This window comes from Oreochromis aureus, linkage group 14, assembly GCF_013358895.1.
Source record: "Oreochromis aureus strain Israel breed Guangdong linkage group 14, ZZ_aureus, whole genome shotgun sequence".
Taxonomy (NCBI): domain Eukaryota; kingdom Metazoa; phylum Chordata; class Actinopteri; order Cichliformes; family Cichlidae; genus Oreochromis; species Oreochromis aureus.
Window position 1 is genome coordinate 15,330,388 of NC_052955.1, and position 22,756 is coordinate 15,353,143.

Sequence of the window (22,756 nt, forward strand, 5' to 3'; positions counted from 1 at the left end):
TACTTTTTTCCACAATACTTTAAATTTACGTTTTATTTTCAACACCTTAGATGTTGTAAAATATAGATCATAGAATATTATGACTCAAAGACCACTATAACACCATGCCATGATGGACACGTAGCACAGCCTTTGAATAACTATATAAATGAGTGAAAACACACCCATAACAGATGCCTGACATCAGGCGGGATGGAGCTGTCAGCTGTATTTATTTGTTTGAAATTATATCTGTGTTTGGTTGAGCTGAAATCAGCTCTTGCCTTAGATCTATATCTAGATGGTCTGGATCAAATGCCTACAGAGGCTCAGGATAGATCTGTGGCTTCTTCTGTGAAATGTAAGCTGCAGGGTAGCACTCGTCTCCCTGCATTTTCAGTGGACGGGGACTATGTTATTGGTGGTGTTTTCTCTATTCACTACTTCATGCAAACAGTAAACCATGACTACACTACCATGCCTGAGCCAGTAAGATGCAGTGGGAGGTCAGTAAGTGGAAGAACTGGGTGACAAACCTGTATGATGTTCAATAGTGTTGTGGTCTTTTTGTGTAGTGCTATGTATTAGTAGTATTTATAGTAGTAGTATTTATTCATTTTGCAATGTATGCTAAATCCACAGTTTTAAAAATACGGATACTGACACTTTATTTTCTTCAAAACAAAAATTATACTGTGTTAACTCTTTTATGAATGCCTTGTTACCTTGCTTTGAATTCAGTTACTGCTCTCTTGTGATGAATTTAACCCTTATATTTTATCCTCAAATGAATTGCAGTTATTAGTTCCCTACTGTCTTTTTTATGTTGAAGCTAAACTATCCTAAATCTATGTGGTATAGATTCTAACAGGGAGTTGATGTTCTTTTTACAGCATTGATACCCGTGAGCTGCGCTTCTCACGAGCAATGGTTTTTGCCATTGAAGAGATTAACAACAGCACAGAGCTTCTGCCCGGGATAAGGCTCGGGTATCAGATCTTTGACTCATGTTCATCAGTGCCCGTGGCAGTGCATGTGGCATTTCAGTTGTTAAATAGCTTGGACTCTGTGTTTTACACAGGTGGCAACTGCTCACAATCTGGTATGGTGATGACTATTGTTGGTGAGTCTGGGTCTACACCATCCATCAGCATGTCACGCATCCTTGGGTCTTTTAATATTCCTCAAGTAAATGGCAATCTTTGTATTTCTAATAAGCATGCAAATAAGTTTTGATTGTGCCGTCCTAAAAAGAGTTTTGTTTCCTCTTTTACTTTAGGTGAGCCATTATGCCACTTGCGCATGTTTGTCTGACAAGCAGCAGTACCCGAATTTTTTCAGAACAATCCCCAGTGATCGTTTCCAAGCTGAAGCGCTAGCCAAGCTGGTAAAGCACTTTGGCTGGACTTGGATAGGTGCTGTTCGTTCAGATTCAGATTATGGAAATAGTGGCATGGCATCTTTTCTAGAATCAGCACAAAAAGAGGGGATCTGTGTGGAATATTCTGTATCTTTCTATCGGACTCACCCACATAGCAGGATCCAAGAAGTAGCAGATGTTATCCGCAGGTCTCTATATGACAGATTTTGCTTAGATTGAGATTTGCTTAAAGAAATCCATCCATCCATTAATTCTGTTTATCGTTTTGTGTATTTATTTACTACTGCCATATAGCAAACTGAAACAATTAGATTAATTCTTGTAAAAAAAGAAGACATTTCTAAATGTATTGCATTCTTTCTTAAGGTCTACAGCAGTGGTTATTGTGGCATTTGCAGCTCCTGGGGACATGAGGGTCCTGCTGGAGGAGCTTTCACATGAGCCTTTTCTACCTCGCCAGTGGATAGGCAGCGAGGCATGGGTAACCAACACAGAATTAATGAGGTACAGTTTCTGTGCTGGGGCCATTGGATTTGGGATTCAGAAGTCTGTAATCCCTGGTTTCAGAGATTTCCTGCTTAATTTGTCTCCCTCTCAAGTAGCTACATCCCCTATGCTTACTGAGTTCTGGGAGGAATCGTTCAACTGCAAAATGAAAAAAAGTGAGAAAATCCTTCTGATCTTTAGCAACTGTTGTCTTGCACAAGTATAAGGTTAAATAATATTGAAACCTTATGTTCTGATCTCTGGGGTGAGGTTTAGGCACTCAGTTAATGTAGTGATTTTGTCCCATTTTAAAAATGTGACTCGTTGTCTATTAAAGAATTTCATACTAATATGATTTAGTAAATACATGACAAATGAAAATGTGTTAATGAAATTTAAAATCTTGCAGTGATGAAACATTCCCTGTGTCCTCTATTGTTTAGGTCCTGTTGTAGACAAGAAGATATGTGATGGAACTGAAGACATACAGAATCTTCAAATCCCGTATACTGACACATCTCAGCTCAGAATTACTAACATGGTGTACAAGGCTGTGTATGCAATAGCACATGCCATCCATAATACAGTGTGTCAGAGAACCAATGGCATAGCTAAGTGTGACAAACTAACCAAGTTAGAGTCCAAACAGGTCAGCTCAAATTAAATAATAATGCCAGTTTCTTTTTGCTTGTTTTTTTTACCACTAAGGTATTCTTCATGAAATCAAATACTAGTAGTTCTAAAATATTTCCATTTTTTTCTTTCTCTTCTCTTGCTTTCTATCTTAAAGATTTTAGCGGAGCTGAAGAAAGTAAATTTTTCCCGAAATGGTTATGGTGTGTCATTTAATTCTAATGGGGATCCTGTGGCGATTTACGAGTTGGTTAACTGGCAGAAGAGTGAAACTGGAAAAACAGAGTTGGTAACAGTAGGGCTTTATGATGCATCACTGCCAATGGGCCAAGAGTTTCAGATTAACCGGAACATAACCTGGATGGAGGATAGCAGAAAAGTAATGACTCAAAAGACAAGAACCACACTGCACTTTGGAGGATTGCACATTTATATTTCCGTCTTTTGTTTTGGCTTTATCTCTCACAGGTGCCAGTGTCAGTGTGCAGTGCCAGTTGTCCTCCAGGAACTCGTAAAGTGCTGCAGAAAGGAAAACCCATCTGCTGCTATGACTGTATACTGTGTCCTGAAGGAGAGACTAGTAATACGACAGGTAAAATAAAATGATTTAACATATATTCGAAATTATTTTACTATGCATAAGAGAGACATTGAAGGAATTATTGGTAGAAGTCATCTTTCCGTCTCTCTTTATTTATTTATGTTTTTTAATTCAGATTCAACTGAATGTTTACCCTGCCACAAGGAATTCTGGCCTAATGCAAAGAGAGACACTTGTATCCCTAAGCCTGTAGAATTTCTTTCATTTCAAGACATCCTTGGAATCATCCTCGCTGCATTTTCAGTTCTTGGTGCTTGTCTGGCCATTATGACTGCGGCTGTATTCTTTCATCACAGGACATCTCCAATTGTCCGAGCCAACAACTCTGAGCTGAGCTTCCTGCTGCTCATCTCACTGACTCTATGTTTCTTATGTTCATTAACTTTCATTGGAGCACCATCTGAGTGGTCCTGCATGCTGCGTCACACTGCATTTGGCATCACCTTTGTACTCTGTATTTCCTGTGTACTTGGGAAAACTATAGTGGTTTTAATGGCTTTTAAAGCTACACTTCCAGGAAGCAATGTCATGAAATGGTTTGGCCCTCCACAACAAAGAATGACTGTTGTGTCTTTCACCTTCATTCAAGTTTTAATATGTACTATTTGGTTGGTACTTAGCCCTCCATTCCCAATTAAAAATCTAACCGCATACAAGGAGAAAATCATACTGGAATGTGATTTAGGCTCTGCTGTGGGCTTCTGGGCTGTGCTCGGTTACATAGGCCTACTTGCTGCCTTTTGTTTTGTTTTAGCTGTCTTAGCCCGCAAATTACCTGATAATTTTAATGAAGCCAAGCTTATCACCTTCAGCATGTTGATATTCTGTGCAGTGTGGATCACCTTTATCCCAGCATATGTCAGCTCTCCTGGGAAATTCACTGTAGTTGTGGAGATTTTTGCCATTCTGGCCTCCAGCTTTGGACTAATAATGTGTATATTTGCTCCAAAGTGTTTCATCATATTGTTTAAGCCTGAGAAGAACACCAAGAAATACGTTATGAATAAAAATGTATCATAAGATTTAGAGGTTTCATACTTAAGATGGCGATAAGAATTTCAAAACATACTTCTTCAACACAAGCTCTTGATTTTCAGTTTCAACTCAAATCAAATACTTAATCTGTGCTTTTTTAATAATAATTTTTGTATGATTTAGTATCTTTTAATGTATTTGTGTGAGATTTATTTTTTTCAAGGCACAAAAATAAAATTCACATTTCATGATAACAATATCTTATTCTGAGTCCTGTTTTTGAGTTGTTCAATACAACCAATGGTAATGAAAAAGTTCCAAATGTAAATTTAATATCCTGTGTGTGCATATGCCTAGTACAAATTCCAAATGATATTAGGATTCATGCATTCATCTGAATGTTACCCTGAAATGTGCCAGACACATGAATGTTACATAGGTAAGCACACGGCAGTGATTTCTCATTGCAGAACAATGAAACCATCCCACCAGAAAACTGTTCAGAAGCGTTTTGAAAAACAGAATAAAAAATATTTAGCTATCCTCCATAAATCCAGCATTCTAATTTGCTTGGTTAGGGGGTATGGCAACAGAAAAGGTGTGTTAATATTGAATTATAATGCTATCAACTGAATTCCCACAACATTCACAGTTTCTAATTCTGTAATTCTCGCAAGTCACAAAAATATATTTTCAGTGAGTGATGAACCGCAGCAATATCAGAAATATTAGCACTGAATCTATATTTGGGCGAAATAACGAAAGAAAAAATGTTTTTCACTTCCTTTTTTTCCACTTTTAATTTTTCAAATGTTTTTTTAAGATTTGACAAAACAAGTATTCAAGGTTAATTTGTACAGTTGTTCTTAGCTTTATACATCATTTACATGATATCATTACAAATCACAAACTTAGAAAGCACACTAGAATAAACGAATAAAAGGTATTACAAATAACACAAAATAACAAACATGTCTTCATGTAATTATTACTGAAGAGTGACATTGTGAAAAAAATTTAAAATGAATTTTGGATACTGTGTGGCATTAGTTGTGCTAAGAAAGGTATAAAAACAGAGTGCTCATGTGAAACATACTGATACGCAGGATGTAGGACCCAAATGCAGGACTAGAGAAACAGAGGGATAAACTAAAAGAGGCAGCTTTTATTGTGCTGTAAAAACTTGAATACTAGTTACAAGAAACAAAACATAACAACTAGAAGCTAGGAAACTAGGAACTCAGGAAACCAGAAAACTAGAAACAAAGAAGGTAGAAACTTGGAGCTGATGAGAAATAAATATAGGAACCAGGAGCACAGAGGAAACACACAGTACTGAGATGGTACAATGCAACAATGGACAGAGGAAAACACAGGGCTTAAATACACCAGGGAGAAGGGAATGAGAAACAGGAGGAGCGCACAGCTGGAAATAATCACACATAGCGAGATGTGGAGGAAGTGAAACTGAAACCAATGAACACGGGACGTGAGACTGACAAAGTACAACAGGAACCCAAAAGACATTCACAAAGACACATACTTGACACTAAGACATGGAGACATGACTGACCGGGGAGCTGCTCGATTTGTTCTCCACATCATGGACTCTCTGCTCATTTCAGCTACAGGTCCACCACTGGTCAGAACAGCCAGCAACTCGCCAGGTTCCCCAGCTGTTCTGCATTAATTAATCATGTTTTATTTAACTACAGTACTCTATATATTATTTTATCAATGACATATAGCTAGGTTAGACTCATGTTATCTCAGCTTAAATGTCAAAATGTGTATAAACACTCATGTTGCAAAGCAACACCACATGATGCAGTAGTGGTTTTACATTGATTTCTTTGGGTTCAAAATGATGTCCTCAGTGGTTCTACACTGTAAACCCAAAGAAGTTAGCAGAACTTAAAAATTAAGGCAACTGATTGCCTCATTTTTTTAAGTTTATAAACTTAAGTGTTGAACCTTATGAGAACTCCAATGATTTAATTCCATTTGAAATGTAACTGTTGACTAAAATAAAATTAAAATGTTTAATAATTAAATTAAAAAAAAAAAATTAGTAACTAGAACTAAAAGTTTTCATTTATGAATCCCATGGGAATAAGTTGGCATAAATGTCATGATCCGGCTGTGTGCAGGCAGGGATTAGACCCAAACGCAAACTCACTGAAACATGAGGAATAAACTCAAAAGCACTGCTTTATTGCCTGAGTACAGGGAAAACAGAGAACCAAACTAAACTGGGAAATGATAAACTGAAACGCCAAGAAACACAGGGAAACAAAGCCATGAGGGATGACGCGACATGGAACAGAGGGAGACTCTGACATAAATACACAGAAGGTAATGAGGGAAGTGGAAGCACACAGGGAACACAGCTGAGGACAATTACACTTGACAGGACGGGGAGGACACGAAACTGGAAACCCTGACACCAAGATGTGGACAAGGGAGTCGGAAGAGACTCTGCAGGGATGCTTCGAGTCAACTGACTGGGATGTTCTTTGTGATTCCAATCAGGACAATATTGACAATCTGACAGGCTGTGTTACAGACTATATCAACTTCTGTGTTGACACTGTGGTCCCCAAAAAAACTATTCTGTGCTTCCCCAACAATAAGCCCTGGGTTTCCAAAGACATCAAAGCAACCCTGAACAAGAAAAAAAGAGCTTTCAGAAACGGTGACAGAGATCAGCTGAAACTGGTGCAGAAGGAGCTGAAAACCAAGATTGCAGAGGGTAAAGAGTCCTACAGACAGAGGCTGGAAAACAAACTGCAGGAAAAACAACACCAGGGAGGTGTGGAATGGAATGCGGGCTATCACTGGCCTGAGACAAAAGAGAGGTGTTGGGATGGATGGGGACGTCGAAAGTGCTAACAACCTTGTTAAGTATTTCACTATAAGCAAAGTCATGTCCAAGTGACGAGATGACGTCAGAGAGGTGCGTGCCTGCGTGCACGAGATTGTTATCGTTTTCTCTTGTGAGCATGCGCAATAAACGGCCAGTGTGGTTCCCAGGCCAAAATGGAAGATGGCTATCGTTATTTTCTCTCCGTGAATATTAAGCCACTAAAGAGTGCAAGCTAGCCACTTTGGAGAAGGTTTACACGCAAGACTGCTGTAGTAATGTCTACCGCTACAGGTTATGGGCCCAGTCATACCAGCCAAAGGTGGTTTAAGCTTTTATTCGACGGCGATGAGAAAAACTACGAGCTCTGGGAAACGCGGTTCCTCGCGCACATGGAGTTGCGCGGCCTCGGTGCTGTCCTGCAGCAGGAAGCAGAGGACGACGAGGATGCCCGCGCCCAAGACGAAGCGAAGAACGGGAAGCATACGCAGAGCTGGTACAGTGCTTGGATGACAAGAGTTTGTCACTGGTCATGAGAGATGCAAGAAACAACGGAAGAAAAGCGCTGGAGATTCTCCATGAGCACTATGCAGGAAAAGACAAACCACGTGTCGTAAGTTTATACTGTGAACTGTCCTCCTCCAGATGACTAGTAAAGAAACAGTAACTGACTATATTATCAGAGCAGAGACTATATTCACGTCATTAAGAAGAGCTGATGAAAATATAAGTGATGGACTCCAGATAGCCATGGTAGTAAAAGGGCTACCTGATTCATATAAACCCTTTGTCGTGCACATCACTCAGACAAATGACACGGTAACGTTCAGCGAGTTTAAAACAAAACTGCGGAGTTACGAGAGTACCGAAAGATACGGGAGGAGTGACGTGAGTGTAGAGGAGGACAACGTGATGAAGACCATCGGCGGGACAAGGTCGCGGGGAAGACAGAGAGGAAAGAAAGTGGACATGGCTACTATCGAAAGTGCTACACCTGTGGTAAAAGGGACACATGGCCAGGACTTGTCTTGCAGATCCCCAGTTAAGAGAGAGGAGCAAAACTGGGGCACACCACAACGAGGAAGAGGACGCGGTCGTGGACGAGGACGTGACTACATGAATAAAGCAGAGGAAGAGGCTACATCCTTTTGTTTCTTTAAAATGAGTGACTGTCCTATGCAACAAGAAAAGAAAAGTCTTTTAGTAGACTGCGGTGCCACCACACACATGATTAACGACGCCACAAAGTTCAAGACAGTGGACAAGAACTTCAAACCAGAGAACCACGTGATCGAACTTGCAGATGGAACCAAGGTGAAAGGAATGGCGAAGATGAGGGGCGACGCAGAGATCTACATCCTGGACAGCGAGGGACGGCAGGTGAAAACAAGGCTGAAGCAAGCACTCTTCGTCCCATCGTTTCCTCAGAACATTTTCTCAGTTAAAGCAGCAACAGCCAACGGAGCCGAACTCCATTTCAAGAATGGGGATAACTGGTTATTCCACAAAAATGGAACCAAATTTGAGGTGAAGGTGTACGGTAGGCTGTATTACCTGAACACTGTAGAAAATGAAAATGTTGATGAGATATATGGTTGTCATGATATTCAGACCTGGCACAGAATACTTGGTCATTGTAACCTAGATGATGTTGCAAAACTTGAAAAGGTGGTTAAAGACATGACCATAAAAGGAAAACAGGAAGGGTCCAACCAAAACTGTGAAGTTTGCATACAGGAAAATTCACACAAAACAGAAACAGACAGGCAGATGCTAAAGCTAAAACTATACTGGAGCTAGTACACACAGATTTATGTGGCCCTATAGAGCCAGTAGGCAAAGATGGGTACAAGTATGCGATAACATTTACTGATGATTACAGTGGAATGATTTTTCCGCACTTTATAAAAGCAAAGAGTGGCACAACAAAAGCTACAGAAAAGTTCATTGCAGATGTAGCTCCATATGGAAAGATAAAATGTATAAGATCCGACAATGGTACAGAGTTTACCGGGCAACCGCTCCAAACTTTACTCAGGAGTAATGGGATAAGGCACGAGACTAGTGCACCCTACTCACCACACCAGAACGGAACTGCAGAAAGAGGTTGGAGAACCTTATTTGAGATGTCACGATGCATGCTGTTGGAGAGCAAACTCCCAAAGCATTTATGGACGTATGCTGTGCAAACAGCTGCCCAAATCCGCAACAGATGTTACAGTAGGCGACTGGAACAGACTCTTACTGTGTATTCACTGGAAAAACACCTGACCTATCAAACATGAAGGTATTCGGTTCTGAGTGCTACGTGTACAAACAGGATAAAAAGAAACTGGACTCTAGATGTGAAAAGGGAATTTTCCTAGGCTATGACAAATATAGCCCAGCCTACAATGTCTACTATCCTGAAGTAGGAAAGATCCAAAAACACAGGCTGATAAAATGTCTTACTAAAAGTAGTGCAGACAGTCAGACACAAACAGATTTTGACGTCAGAAATGTTTTTGAGATCCACAAAAATACACCACCAAACATGGTTGACCAAAATGAAGTAGAACCAAAGGCGAGTGTAGAACCAAACCTAGATGAGTTTACAGGGGCAGATTCAACAGAAAGTACTCAGGAAGGAGAAGAAGTGAGGTATCCTACAAGACAGAGAAAAGCTCCAGAGTATTTAAAGGATTATCAATGCAAAACTGAGTGTGACAAGGATGATGATGAAGGTGTAGACTATTTCTATAAAGTGGCTTATGGGGTGCCAATAACATTCAAAGAAGCCATGGACTCTAAAAAATCAAAAATGTGGAAAAATGCCATGAGAGAGGAAATGAACTCTTTAAAGGAAAATGAGACTTTTATTTTGATGCCACTGCCAGAAGGTAAACAAGCAGTGGGAGGCCGTTGGGTGTATGCAGTAAAGGAAAGCCCAGATGGATCTGAGACTTACAAAGCAAGGTATGTTGCAAAAGGATATGGACAAAAAGAAGGATTGACTATAAAGAGACTTTTCACCAACAGTGAGTATGACGTCTGTTCGAGCTTTGATGCAGGTGGCGGTGCAGGAAGACCTCACACTGCACCAAATGGACGAAGACTGCTTATCTCCACGCTCCGATGGACTGTGAAGTTTATGTGGAGCAACCAGAAGGTTTTGAGGTAAAATCCAAGACAGGAGAACACTTAGTGTGTAAACTGAACAAGTCACTGTATGGTTTAAAACAGTCGGGACGTAACTGGAACTTGTTACTGCACGATTACCTTGAAGAGAATGGTTTTGTCCAGAATGATGCTGATCATTGTGTCTACAACAGAGGTTCTGAGAGTGGGAAGGTCATTCTATTAGTGTGGGTAGATGACTTGATCATAGCAGCAAGTGACAACACCTTACTCAGGGATGTGAAAGAGATGTTAAAGAAAAGGTTCAAGATGAAAGACATGGGTCCACTTAAACATTTTCTAGGCATCGATTTTTCACAGGATGAGGGAGAGATTAAAATGACTCAAAAAAGACATATTGAAAAGGTGCTGACAAAATTGGGGATGTCCGATTGTAAACCGAGATTCACGCCAGGCGAGCAAAAGTTAAGTTTTGACAGTGAAGGAGAGATCATTGATCCTACAGGGTACAGAGAGATGGTGGGAAGCTTGATTTACATTATGACATGCACCAGACCCGATCTAAGCTGGATCGTTAGTAAATTATCACAACATCTTATGGAACCAAAACAACAGCACTGGTCTGCAGCAAAACATCTATTGAGATATTTGAAGGGTACTAGAGACCAAGAGCTTCACTATCACAAAAGTGAGAAAGGTCTAAAGCTTGAAGGGTACAGTGATGCTGACTGGGCGTCAGATAAAGATGACAGGAGGAGCACAACTGGATACTGTTTTAGTCTAACTGAAAATGGTCCAGTTATATCCTGGAAAAGCAGAAAACAGTCAACAGTAGCTCTATCTACGTGTGAGGCAGAGTATATGGCGCTGGCTGCTGCTACCCAAGAAAGTATGTATCTTGTACAACTACTTAGAGGAGTAGATAGTAGAGAGCATGTACCTGTTAAGATATATGAAGACAACCAGGGGCGATAGCTTTATCAAAGAACCCGGTATGCACACAGAGGAGCAAACACATAGATATAAAGTTTCACTTTGTTCGATCTGCGCACACTGAGGGAAAGATATCTATTGAGTACTGCCCTACTGAAAATATGATAGCTGATGTTCTTACTAAGTCAGTGACAAAGGTCAAGTTCGAGAGTTTCAAGGAGTATCTATTTGGAAAATAAAATGGATCAGCACAGAGAATCCTAAAAATGAACAAAGGAGCGATGCAAGTTTTTTTTTTTTTTTTTTTGAGTATGGCCAGTATTGAAAATATATATCTATATTTTTTTGTTTGTTCTATTTTCTATTACAGAGAACAACGAACATGTCTTTGAGTGGGAGTGTTAAGTATTTCACTATAAGCAAAGTCATGTCCAAGTGACGAGATGACGTCAGAGAGGTGCGTGCCTGCGTGCACGAGATTGTTATCGTTTTCTCTTGTGAGCATGCGCAATAAACGGCCAGTGTGGTTCCCAGGCCAAAATGGAAGATGGCTATCGTTATTTTCTCTCCGTGAATATTAAGCCACTAAAGAGTGCAAGCTAGCCACTTTGGAGAAGGTTTACACGCAAGACTGCTGTAGTAATGTCTACCGCTACAAACCTAAATCTACACTTCAATAGGTTCGACTGCCCTGCGTCTCCTGTCTCCACACCCAGCTCTTCCCATCTTCTCCTTTCGCCTCCCCCCTCTCCTGCCCCCTCAGACTGTCTCACTCTGTCCCTCTCAGCAGATGACATCAAAAAAGAATTGGGCAGACTCCACTCCGGCAAAGCTGCTGGCCCTGATGGTGTCAGTCCCAGGGCCCTCAGGTGCTGTGCTTCCCAGCTGTCTGGAGTTCTACAACGGATCTTCAACATGAGCCTGGAAATGCAGAGAGTCCCATCACTCTGGAAGCAATCCTGCCTGGTTCCTGTCCCTAAAAAGATCAGCCCGTCGACCCCCAGTGACTACAGGCCAGTGGCTCTGACCTCACATGTCATGAAGACGCTGGAGAGACTCATCCTGAAACATCTGCGTCTGCTGGTGGAGCCCTGGCTGGACCCCCTGCAGTTTGCTTATCAACCTCGTATTGGCGTGGAGGATGCCCTCATCTACCTGCTGGACCAGGCTTATTCTCATCTGGACATTGTTGGGAGCACTGTGAGGGTCATGTTCTTTGACTTCTCTAGTGCTTTTAACACGATCAGACCATCACTGCTGGGGAATAAGCTCACGGAAATGCAGGTGGACGCCCCACTGGTAGGTTGGATTACGGACTATTTAACAAGTCGATCACAGCATGTCCGACTGAAGAGCTGCCGCTCAGATAACATCCTGAGCAGCACAGGGGCACCGCAGGGGACGGTCCTATCACCCTTCCTCTTCACTCTCTACACATCTGACTTCAGGTACAAGTCTCAGTCATGTCATCTGCAGAAATTCTCTGATGACTCTGCCATTGTGGGCTGTATCAGGGATGGACAGGAGGAGGAGTACAGGAGTGTGGTGGACAGCTTTGTCGAGTGGTGTGAGCTAAACCACCTACAACTTAACATCACAAAGACAAAGGAACTGATTATGGACTTTAGGAAGCAGGCTCCTCCTCCTACCCCTGTCACCATCAGTGGGGCTGATGTGGAGATCGTTGAGGACTACCGGTACCTGGGGGTACACTTGGACTGTAAACTGGACTGGACCAAGAACACCAAAGCTATCTTCAAAAAAGGGCAGAGTCGGCTTTTCCTACTGAGGCGGCTCAGGTCCTTCAATGTTGGTAGGAAAATGCTGACCATGTTCTATCACTCGGTGTTGGAGAGCGTCGTGTTCTTTGCAGCTGTGTGCTGGGGAAGTGGGGTGAAGACAGCTGATGCCAACAGGCTGAACAAACTGATTAGAAAGGCTGCTTCTGTCCTGGGTGTCAGACTTGAGAACCTGGAGGAGGTGTCTGAGAGGAGAATACTAAAAAAGCTTCTTTCTATCATGGACAACCCCTCCCACCCCATGCACGCCCCCATGATGGACCATCGGAGCAAACGCAGCAAAAGACTCATTGCCCCGAAATGCAGAACTGACCGCCACAGGAAATCCTTTGTACCGGTGGCAATAAGACTGTTTAACTCTTCCTCACTCTGTAGGTGATTCTCCTGAGACTATTACCTATGTTATTCTGTTCCCTCCCAGACCGTGCAATATTACCCAAGAGTACTTATTGAATATTTGTTTTCATCCCCCCATCATATGCTGCTACTCCCTTTATTCTATTGCACAATACTTTGTCACTTTCTAGAACCGCCTGCACTGATAGTTAAGTTATTTATTCACCAGGATATAGTTATGTATATTACTTTGTTAGAGTTATCCAATACTATGTCTTGCACTATCCTACTGTATATTACTGTACACTATTCTTATTGTATATATTGTATATCTTATATCTATTTCATCTGTTCCTCGATCTCTCCTGCTGCTTTGAGCATGTACATGACAAAAGAATTTCCCTCGGGATAAATAAAGTTGTTCTTATTCTTATTCTTATTCTTAAACGTAACACAGGAAGTACAGAGAAACAGCCTGGAGAGAGAGGGAGAGAACATGAAGAAATACACGAAGGGAAGAGGAAAACACGGAACACAAGGAGTGGGAGCAAAGCACAATAACTCACATCACTATATAGACAGTCACACAGAGGGAGACACAGAAGGCAACAACACAGGGGGAACATATGGACAGAGAAGACTAAACACAGAACAGAGGGCACAGAGAAACATCCAACCGGTTTTTCACATGTTATCAAGGGAAGGATCTCAGAGCAGCCCTTCTGCCCTCGGTGTCAGACCACTTCGAAGAACCGGCTTCCCCTGCAGCCTTTTATTTCTGTGACACACAGTTTACAAACACCTATTGTAAACTCTCCTATGGTTATAAAAGATATGGGGTTGCCCTACTATTGTAATAGTTGTGGGAGTCTCCTAGTGGGTGTGTGTTTTTAGTGGCAGCCATTCCATGCTGCTCGTGTTCCGTTTGTACGTGTTTTGGAGGTTTCACGTGCTTCGGAATTTGTACGTGTTTTGGAGTTTGTACATCCTTCTGAGTTTTACGTGCTTCGGAGTTTGTACGTGCTTTGTCTCTAGGGGCTACCATAAATATACTTTTATTTATTCATTCCACATGAAATCTAATAAATAAATTATAAAATACAAAAACCAACTATTTACATTTCAACTTTTAACTATTTAACTATTGAAATTTTCAGATTTTTCCTTTAAACTAATTTAAAGTGAAACAACACAAAAAACTGCAAACCACAACACAATAAAATCTAAATTAAAATATGCAAAACAAAAAGAAGACGCACATTTTTTGTCATAAAAGGCCTGGGATGATGTTTTGGGAGAGTGTTTTCCTGCTTGGAATTGCACATATAGGATTCACTGCATGAATAAACTTTCTGAATGCTTTATCATAATTCCCATCACTAGAATACAGAGCCACATTATGGCTGGTGTTTCTGGCTTTTCAATGAGTCCTGAATTGCACCTGCTCCCATTTCAAAATCAAACAACTGTAGACAAGTTGGTAAACCTCCATACAGTGAATTCTTCATTAGAAGAAAAAAGAAATCTAAATAAAAAGGTCAGTTGACTGCTTTTAAAGCTTGCAGTTGATGCAGATATTGTAAATGTCCCAATAAATTCACTGCAGTAGATTCAGTTTTTTGAAGCCGTTAGCAACAACAACAACAACAACAACAACAAAAACTACTCCACTCTCATCTTAACCTATTATATCACAATAAACACATATCTTTTATGTTTGCGGTCAAATTGACCCATCCATCCATCCATCCATCCATCCATCCAACCATTCATCCATCCATTCATCCATCCATCTTCTTCCACTTTTTCCGGGCCTGGGTCGCGGGGGCAGCAGCCTAAGCAGGAAAGCCTAGACCTCCCTCTCCCCAGCCACCTCCTCTAGCTTATCCAGGGGAACAAAAAGGCGTTCCCAGGTCAGCCGAGAGATATAATCTTACCAGCGTGTCCTGGGTCTGTCCCGGGGCCTCCTCCTGGTGGGACATGCCTGGAACACCTCACCCAGGAGGCGCCCAGGAGGCATCCTTGTCAGATGCCCGAACCACCTCAGCTGGCTCCTTTCGATGTGGAGGAGCAGCGGCTCTACTCTGAGCCCCTCCCCGATGGCTGAACTTCTCACCCTATCTCTAAGGGAGAGGCCAGCCACCCTTTGGAGGAAGCTCATTTACGCCACTTGTATCCACAATCTCGTTCTTTCGGTCACTACCCACAGCTCGTGGTCATAGGTGAGGGTAGGGACGTAGATCGAGCGGTAAATTGAGAGCTTCGCTTTTACACTCAGCTCTCTCTTCACCACGACGGACCAGTGCAGCGTCCACATCACTGTGGGTGCAGCACCAATCCGTCTGTCGATCTCCGGCTCCCTTCTCCGAACACTCGCGAACAAGACCCCGAGATACTTGAACTCCTCCACTTGGGGCAGGAACTCATCCCCGACCTGGAGTGGGCACTTCACCCTTTTCCAGCTGAGAACCATGGCCTCAGGTTTGGAGGTGCTGATCCTCATTCCCACTGCTTCACACTGTCACCAAGTCCACAAAACACATGTAGACTGGTTGGGCAAACTCCCATTTGCCCTCAAGTATCCTTGAGAGAATAAAGAGCTGGTCCAGTGTTCCGCGACCAGGACGGAAACCGCATTGTTCCTCCTATATCTGAGGTTCGACTAGCGGATGAACTCTCCTTTCCAGCACCCTGGCATAGACTCCGGAGTGTGATCCCCCTGTAGTTGGAGCACACCCTCTAGTATCTTTTATGTTTGCAGTCAAATCGACCCAGGAATCAAAACCTTCCAAACACGTTTCCCATATAATTTAAATGAATTAGAAAAATTTAATGATATTTTTTTAAGGAGCAGGTACTTAATATCGCACACAAGGGAATGCAGGTTCATTGTAAATGCATTGAAACAGACCTTTTTTCATGGGCTTGGGTCTGGGGACCCAGGGCTCATGTGCTTCATGGGCTTCTGTATATTTGCTGGTCTGTCTTGGGCTGGCGGTCCTCGCAGATTGACCGCAGTGTTTATGGTTTGTGTTCTCGTGTTCCCCATTTTCCCGGTTTGTGTGTGTGTGTCTGTTGGGTGTTCTGGTTTCTCTGTGAGTCTGGGACCGAATAATAGTGTATGTTACCGGCACCAACCTGCTACACTCTCCCCTGCTTCAAGAGATGGCTCCGGACATCTGGAACCAAACTAACACACTTCATGGCGTTTGCCCAAAGTCTTTAAAGTCTAATAGTCAAAACTGTTACAGTTCCAGGAGTAATGTCAAAAGGTCTTTTGGTCACCAGTCTAACATGTGCATACTGGTGTGGGGTAATAACAGTCCGGAACAGCTGGGTAAAGTGGCACGTGGCAGGGAACGCATGCAAGCATCATGTTTGCTCCAGGTCTCCAGAGCTGATATGAAGGCTGTCCCATTTGGCTATATGTAAAAACCTCTCTCGGTTTCACAGCTCTGGTCGACCTCCGTATTGGGGGCACATCCCATTCTGGTGTCTCTGGGGCAGGGTCCCTGTTATCCACACAGCTCTCCGACCCTGTGTCCTCCATAAGATCCTCGGTTGCAGGTTCCTCCTGGGTTTCCACAGTTGGTGATGAAACAACAGGCATTGGGAAATCTGCTGGTTCTGTAGACACAGCTGGTGGGACTGCACTTCCCTGCTGCACTTCTACTGATTCCATTTCGTGTCTTATTGGCTGAAACTCAGGAGCTACAGCTCTCTGTTCACTGTGTGGTCTTGGCTGAGGCCTTTTGGCGTTAACTCTCCTCCACTGATACACAGGTATAGTTCTCAGGCTGTATGTGTATCCTTCCTCTTCATCCGAATGATCAGACTCATGTTCCACTGTTTCATTGGGGTTTGTCTCTCCCAGTCTTTGTGGTTGTCTTTTCTGACGTCCCTGCTGATCTTGCTCTACCGGCAAATCAGTCACAAGCAGCAAAAGGTTTCTATGCAGGACACGGGGGGTTTTGTCTCCTGTTTCTGATTGTACCCTATATCCAATCTCCAATCTTCTCAACAACTCTGTGAATTTTCTTTTCCCAGTAGGCATGGAGTTTGCCTGGACCACCTCGCTCGGAGAGGTTTCTGACAAGCACTCGATCTCCTGGTTGTAGTGCGATGCCTTTGATGTGCTGATCATAGCGCTTCTTCCCTTTTGCAGAGGACTTTGCAATGTTTTCTGAAGCGATTTTATAGGCTTCCTGCATGCGTGCAGCCCACTTTTGTGCATACTCCTGTCTGGACTGTGACTCTCTTTCAGGTTTTAAATCAAAAAGCAGATCAACAGGCAAGCGTGGGGCTCTTCCATAAAGGAGGAAGAAAGGTGAATAGCCCGTTGCCTCATGTCTTGTGCAGTTATATGCATGGACTATATGGGGCAAATGGTCCTTCCATTCTGCCTTTTTCTCCTCATGAAGAGTCCGTAGCATTTGCAGAAGTGTTCTATTTAGACGCTCAACAGGATTTCCCTGTGGGTGGTAGGGGGTTGTTCGAGAGTGGCCTATTCCTGCCAGCTGTTTGAGTCTTTGGAAGAGGTTGTTCTCAAACTCCCGACCTTGGTCATGATGCAGCTTTTCAGGGTACCCGAAGCGTGGGATAAAGTCAAGAAAGATGTTCTCAGCTGCTGTTTTGCCAGATTTATTCTTAGTTGGGTAAGCTTGGGCAAAACGGGTAAAGTGATCTACCAAAACTAAAATGTACTCATAGCCACCTTTACTTGGTTCTAGATGTAAATAGTCAACCGAGATGAGTTCAAAGGGGGCACTGGTTGTTATCGAGCCCATTGGCGCTCTCTCTGGGACACTTGGCTGTTTCTGTTTGATACAAGGGCACTGGCGAATGACATAGTCCTCAATTTCACGCTGCATAAAAGGCCAGTAAAACCTCTCCCTTGCTAACTGAATGACTTTGTCAGCACCAACATGTCCCATATCATCATGCAGGTGCTTCAGTACAGTTTGCTTCAGCTTACTGGGTAGAATCAGCTGTTTTCTTTGTCCAGTCTGTCTGTACAGTATTCCTTTCTCAAGTACAAGTCTGTTCCATTCATGTACTAGCCTACGTGTCTCTTGTCCTAGCTGTCTCTTATCTTTACTATTAGGACTCCATCTACTCTTTTTCAAGTTTATCACCTCACAGATAGGGGGGTCCTCCCTCTGCGCAGCCCTGATGTTTTCTGGGGTGATGACAGGGGCACCTTCAGGGGGTGTGTCATCAACACAGTGCAGTGCAGCCACCCATGGTACATCACCGTCTCTCATGGCTTTGTCTCCTTGCCAGATTGCAGAAACCACTTCTGGGGACAGTGTCTCAGTATACTCCATGAGGTGTTCCTGGAGTGGCAATGGATAGCGGGAGAGCGTGTCAGCGTCTGTGTTGGACTTGCCTGGTCTATACTTTACAGTGAAATGGAAGTCAGCTAATTCGCCCACCCACCGATGTCCCACAGCATTTAACTTTGCTGTGCTCAAGATGTATGTGAGGGGATTATTATCTGTGTACACTGTGAAAGTGGGTGCATAGTAGAGGTAATCCCTAAATTTATCACAAATTGCCCACTTCAGGGCAAGGAATTCAAGCTTGCCGGAGTGGAGATGGTAATTTTTCTCAGCAGGCGTGAGTGTTCTGGAACCATAAGCAATGACACAGAGCTTTTCCCCCTGTTGCTGATACAGCACGGCTCCCAGGCCTTCCTTTGATGCATCTGTGTGTAGCACAAAGGGCAAACTGAAGTCTGGGTAAGCCAGGACAGGTGGACTGGTTAACATATCCACCAGACGTGACACCACAGTACGATGTTCTGCTGTCCATCGCACTGGTGTTTTGGATGGAAGCTGACCACCAATTGTGCGCTTTAACTTGATTGTGGCTCTAGATGAGCTGCATTGCAGGCTAGGATCACTGGGACTCTCAATAAGCTTAAACAGTGGTCTCGCTATTCTAGAAAAGTCCTAAATGAACGTCCTGTAATAACCTAGAAACCCTAGGAGGGCTCTGACCTCTCCCACGTTCTTTGGCTCTCTGTCTCTCAAATGTTCCACTGCTTCGAGATCTTTTGGGTCTATGTGGACACCTTCACTGGTCACCAAGCGCCCAACATACCTGACCTGATGCTTAAACAGTTCACATTTTTTGGGACGTAGCTTCACGCCATGCTCTCGCAGGCAGCAAAGCACACGCCTCAGATCATCAACATGGTCATGAAAACTCTTGGAAAAGCAAAGCACATCATCTAAATATGGTGAGCAGCACTCATCCCTCAGACCATCAAGGACCCCCTCCATGCATCTCTGAAATGCTGCTGGGGCGTTGGTAAGGCCAAATGGGAGGCGGATCCACTCGTACAACCCCCAAGGCGTGCTGAATGCAGTCAGGTGTCTTGAGCTTTCATCAACAAAGCCCTGGTGGTACGGTCGAGTATTGAAAACCATGAATAGCCCCCCAAATTATCCGGCAGGTCTTGGATGCGTGGTAGTGGGTGGTGGTCAGCAATGGTTTTACGGTTAAGGCCCCGAAAGTCAATACACAAACGTAAGCTTTTGTCTTTCTTTCGGACACACACCACCGGAGATGAGTAGGGTGATGTAGACTTTTTGATCCAGCCGTTGTCCAGCAAATTCTGAACATATTCTTTTACCTCTTTATACAAAGGTTTGGGGACCGAATTGTAGGATGTCTGGACAGGTGTATCATCTTTCAGATTAATTTTCAACTGCAAGCTTGGGATGCAACCAATGTCAGAGTCACTTTGGGCAAAAACATCTGACTGTTCATACAACATATCTCTAACTACCTTTTGTTCATCCTCTGTCAGGTAGGACAAATCAACAGGTGGATGCCACCTCTGACCTTCATTGACTTCTGTCTGGTGCTTTTCTTTACCTAGCTGAACAGAACACACATTTACATTTGTATGGGCTGATGACCCTGAGTCAGCAGAGGGACACTTGACAGGTTTTACTTCAGTCACCTCTTCCAATGTACCTAAGACGGTTCTTTTGGAGAGAAAAATGTCATGTTTGGTAGGATTCTGAATGGGAATCTTAACAATTTTTGTCAACCCACTGGGGACATCTACCAAAGCGGGGAACAACTCCAAACCCTCAGGGCAGTTGTTCTCTAGATTTGGTTGGAAGAGTCGTGGGCCACCTCTTGGCCATTCTCTGACTCTACACTTTACTTCACAAATCTGTCCTGCAGGAATCATTACACCTTTTTTTCCTGTTCTCACACTACACTCATGATCTATTTCATCAGGGGTTGGCATCTGAAGTGCTGACACTAGAGCATCTACTGCACTGCTGCTGACACTTAAAGCTTCTTTGAGGAGCGCAGAAAGGTCAGCCCCACCTCTCTGTTCTTTGTTGGTTTTTAGGATTTCAGCTATTACATTGCTGCCTAAAATAGGACAGTTAAGGTTGTGCTGACTGATAAGCACTGGCACTTGTATGGCGACATGCCCATAGTTCACACTCTGAATTTGAAGTTCCGTGTCTACCCAACCATCAAATGGAACGTCTGTACCATTAGCTGCCGCTATTTCCAGAGGCTGGTCTGAAAGAAGGGACTCGAGTGACTTGATCTTAATGTGGGGGATGTTTTTCTCTATCCACGCTCTTGATACCATAGTCACTTGGGCCCCTGAATCAAGCAGCATCTTAAGTGGTACTCCATTGATGGCACATGAGACCATACATCTGTTCCCAATAAGCTGTGCAGTGGGTTTCATTGGTGGTGCATGACTGGGTGCATTTGGTCTCACCACGCTTGAGGTCTTAGCAAAACTGGCATGTGCTGGGGACTCCTCGGCTTGTTCGGTCACTGGCAGCCCCTCTCCAGTGACCTCACCCCGTTTCCCGACACCTTCCGCCGTAGGCAGCCAATAGCCCGATGTCCTGCCTGGCCACACGCAAAGCAGTGGGGGCAGCTCACTTTGCCTTGCTGTACACAATCACCACATCTGCCCCGGTTCTCAGCTGGAGGTGTTGGAGGGTGGTTCAGGGGCGAGCAGGAGTCTCCAGATGTCACACTATCAGTCTGGCTCACCACTTTAGTTAGCTGTCTGGTCAGTGAAGACACTTGGGCAGTCAGTTCTCTAATAGCTGCACGGTTAGCCTGTAGTTCAGTGTCAACCTTTGCTTGCTCAGTCAAGTCAGTGTTAGCAAGCTGAGCGGCACTTACAGTCACAGGTCTAGTTTTAGATGCTGTACCCAGTCGCCTCAGTCTCTCAGCTTCCTCACTGGTGGACTAATCTGTTCAAGCAAAAAGTCGTCACTAACCTGCAAGTCATTAAGAAAAGGTTTGAGGTCTTGTCTTACATAGTTGTTTTTTTCATTGAACCCTTGATAAAGTGTGTGAAGGAAGGTGCCCTGCACAAGCTTTTTGTCATAGTTAAAGTCTGCACCAGGCTGTCGTGACTCAAATAGTACACGCTGTTTTAACCCTATAATTCTGTACAAAAACTGCTGTGCACTCTCTTTGTCTTGCTGCTTAGCATTACTTAGCTCTTGAAAGAGTTCAGCACTATTCTTGTCTCGAATATGAGAGCAGAGAAGCTTCTTCAAACCATCAACTGTCAAATCATCTTTGTTGGTTAACATTTCCTTGAGAGTACCAGGCTTCATTATCTTTAGCACGGTTCTGATTATTTCACACTCAGTAAACCCTTCTTGTAACCCCTCATCAATTTGTTTGCACAGACTACTGTAGGATATATCAGAGCCAAGATCTGAAATTTGTCCATCATGCAACTTAAATTCTCTGCGTGGAAACAAAGCTGCCACATCACTGAGACTCAAAACTTGGTCATATCCTCTGGACGGACGACTCACCCTGCCAGGGGAAACCCCAGCAACACTAGGCGCCGGTGACGCTGAAGCTGGGATGTTGAAGTTCTTGGTGGGCGTATTAGGGTCTGTTAGCATGGATGAGGGAAAGGTGGAGATGTCTCTGTCCCGCGGTAGAATGGGCTGTGTGTGAGAGTCTGTGTTAGGGTGTAATGGTGGAGTGGGGATGTGGTCAGCTGGCATAGCCAGATGTCTGTCAGGATGTGTTGGGTCAGTGTGGGGTGAAGTAGGGCATTCCTGCTGCTGGTTAGGAATGTCTTCCGTCTCAAGCGGCACGGCCAGATGATCGCCAGCCCCTCTGACGTCCGTTGACAGCAGGTCACTCACGATGTCGTCGAGGAGCAGGAGCTGGGCCATACCTTCATCCTCCAACGCTCTCAACTTTTCACCTCTGATGTACTCGACGATCAGGTCATACAGTTCTGCTTCACTTAAACCATCAAGATTGCGAGTCATGCTGCCATCCTCCACTGAAGTAACAACAGTGCGCAGCTGGTCTTTTCTGGATCTTTACTATCAACAACCGCCGTGGGGTAACAGTGGCCATCTTGACGTTTTGACTGTGACCTGGGCTCCCTGGATGACGCACTCAATGCAGCCTTCCCTGAGACATTGGACACCAGTTCTGGTCGTTTGGCACACACGTCACCACTAGACGATCCCGGACGAGCCCCCAGTTGTTACCGGCACCAGACCTAGGGGAATCTGGACCGGCAGCAAGCGGCACACAGGCTAGAGAGCACTGCGTAGCCAAGTATGAGCAAACTGTGGATTAATAGAGAGGACACCAAAGTTAGCGTCTTG

At 43.7% G+C, this 22,756-nt stretch overlaps 1 protein-coding gene and 1 long non-coding RNA gene across 2 annotated transcripts; both read left to right on the plus strand.

Moving 5' to 3' along the window:
* Positions 1-366: 366 nt before the first annotated feature.
* LOC116330086 (extracellular calcium-sensing receptor-like) lies at positions 367-4,100 on the plus strand. The gene is made up of 8 exons (XM_031752284.2): positions 367-485; positions 873-1,167; positions 1,259-1,548; positions 1,727-2,022; positions 2,290-2,495; positions 2,637-2,858; positions 2,948-3,071; positions 3,196-4,100. Exons 1-8 carry the CDS (start codon positions 427-429, stop codon positions 4,098-4,100), a joined length of 2,397 nt encoding a protein of 798 aa, XP_031608144.2. The 5' UTR covers positions 367-426.
* Positions 4,101-10,018: 5,918 nt separating this feature from the next.
* Positions 10,019-11,514, plus strand: LOC120443550. Its single transcript, XR_005615478.1, has 2 exons — positions 10,019-10,074; positions 11,339-11,514. It is a non-coding gene; the product is annotated as an uncharacterized LOC120443550 (long non-coding RNA).
* Positions 11,515-22,756: the final 11,242 nt, after the last annotated feature.